This window comes from Penaeus monodon, chromosome 25 (assembly GCF_015228065.2).
Source record: "Penaeus monodon isolate SGIC_2016 chromosome 25, NSTDA_Pmon_1, whole genome shotgun sequence".
Lineage (NCBI taxonomy): Eukaryota > Metazoa > Arthropoda > Malacostraca > Decapoda > Penaeidae > Penaeus > Penaeus monodon.
Window position 1 is genome coordinate 36,455,622 of NC_051410.1, and position 461 is coordinate 36,456,082.

The 461-nt window shown below is 44.7% G+C and overlaps 1 protein-coding gene across 1 annotated transcript in view; it reads right to left on the reverse strand.

Annotated features, from left to right (window-relative positions):
• The window catches only part of LOC119589465 (prolyl 4-hydroxylase subunit alpha-2-like), a 3,491-nt gene that overhangs the window by 1,004 nt on the left and 2,026 nt on the right, over positions 1-461 (reverse strand). Inside the window, exon 5 of the mRNA XM_037938067.1 lies at positions 50-196. Coding sequence (XP_037793995.1) covers positions 50-196 — 147 coding nt within the window. The remainder of the gene's footprint in view (positions 1-49; positions 197-461) is intronic.

A 461-nucleotide genomic window follows, 5' to 3' on the forward strand; every position in this document is an offset into this window, starting at 1 on the left:
CTGTATTTCTCTCCTTCTTTCTTTTACACCAATACCACCCTCTACTCACTCCACTTATGTCCCCGTAGAACCGGACAGGCTGCATGACGCGTGAGGAAATCGTGTTCATGAGAAGCCAAGAGATTCCACCAGATGACTGTCGCGCCTTCTGCAGGAGCGACGCCGGCCCCCACCCACGGAAACACAGTGCGCCCGCCTGCCAATAGATGGGGGTTGTTTTAAGAGCGGTCGTTTTAAGCGTTGTTTTATGGGGAGTTAGGTTGTTGTCTGTGTGGTGGATTGGGTGTAATTGCATTTCTTATATGGGTGACCCTGTGGGTTTTGTTTTGTGATTTAGTGGAAATATGTATTGTCCTTTCTTTTTGTAAGATTTAATATATGGAAAGAGGTTGTATTATGAGTGAAATTCGCGATTAAAGGATGCATACTATAAACATGGTTAGGAAGTAAGAGATTAAGAG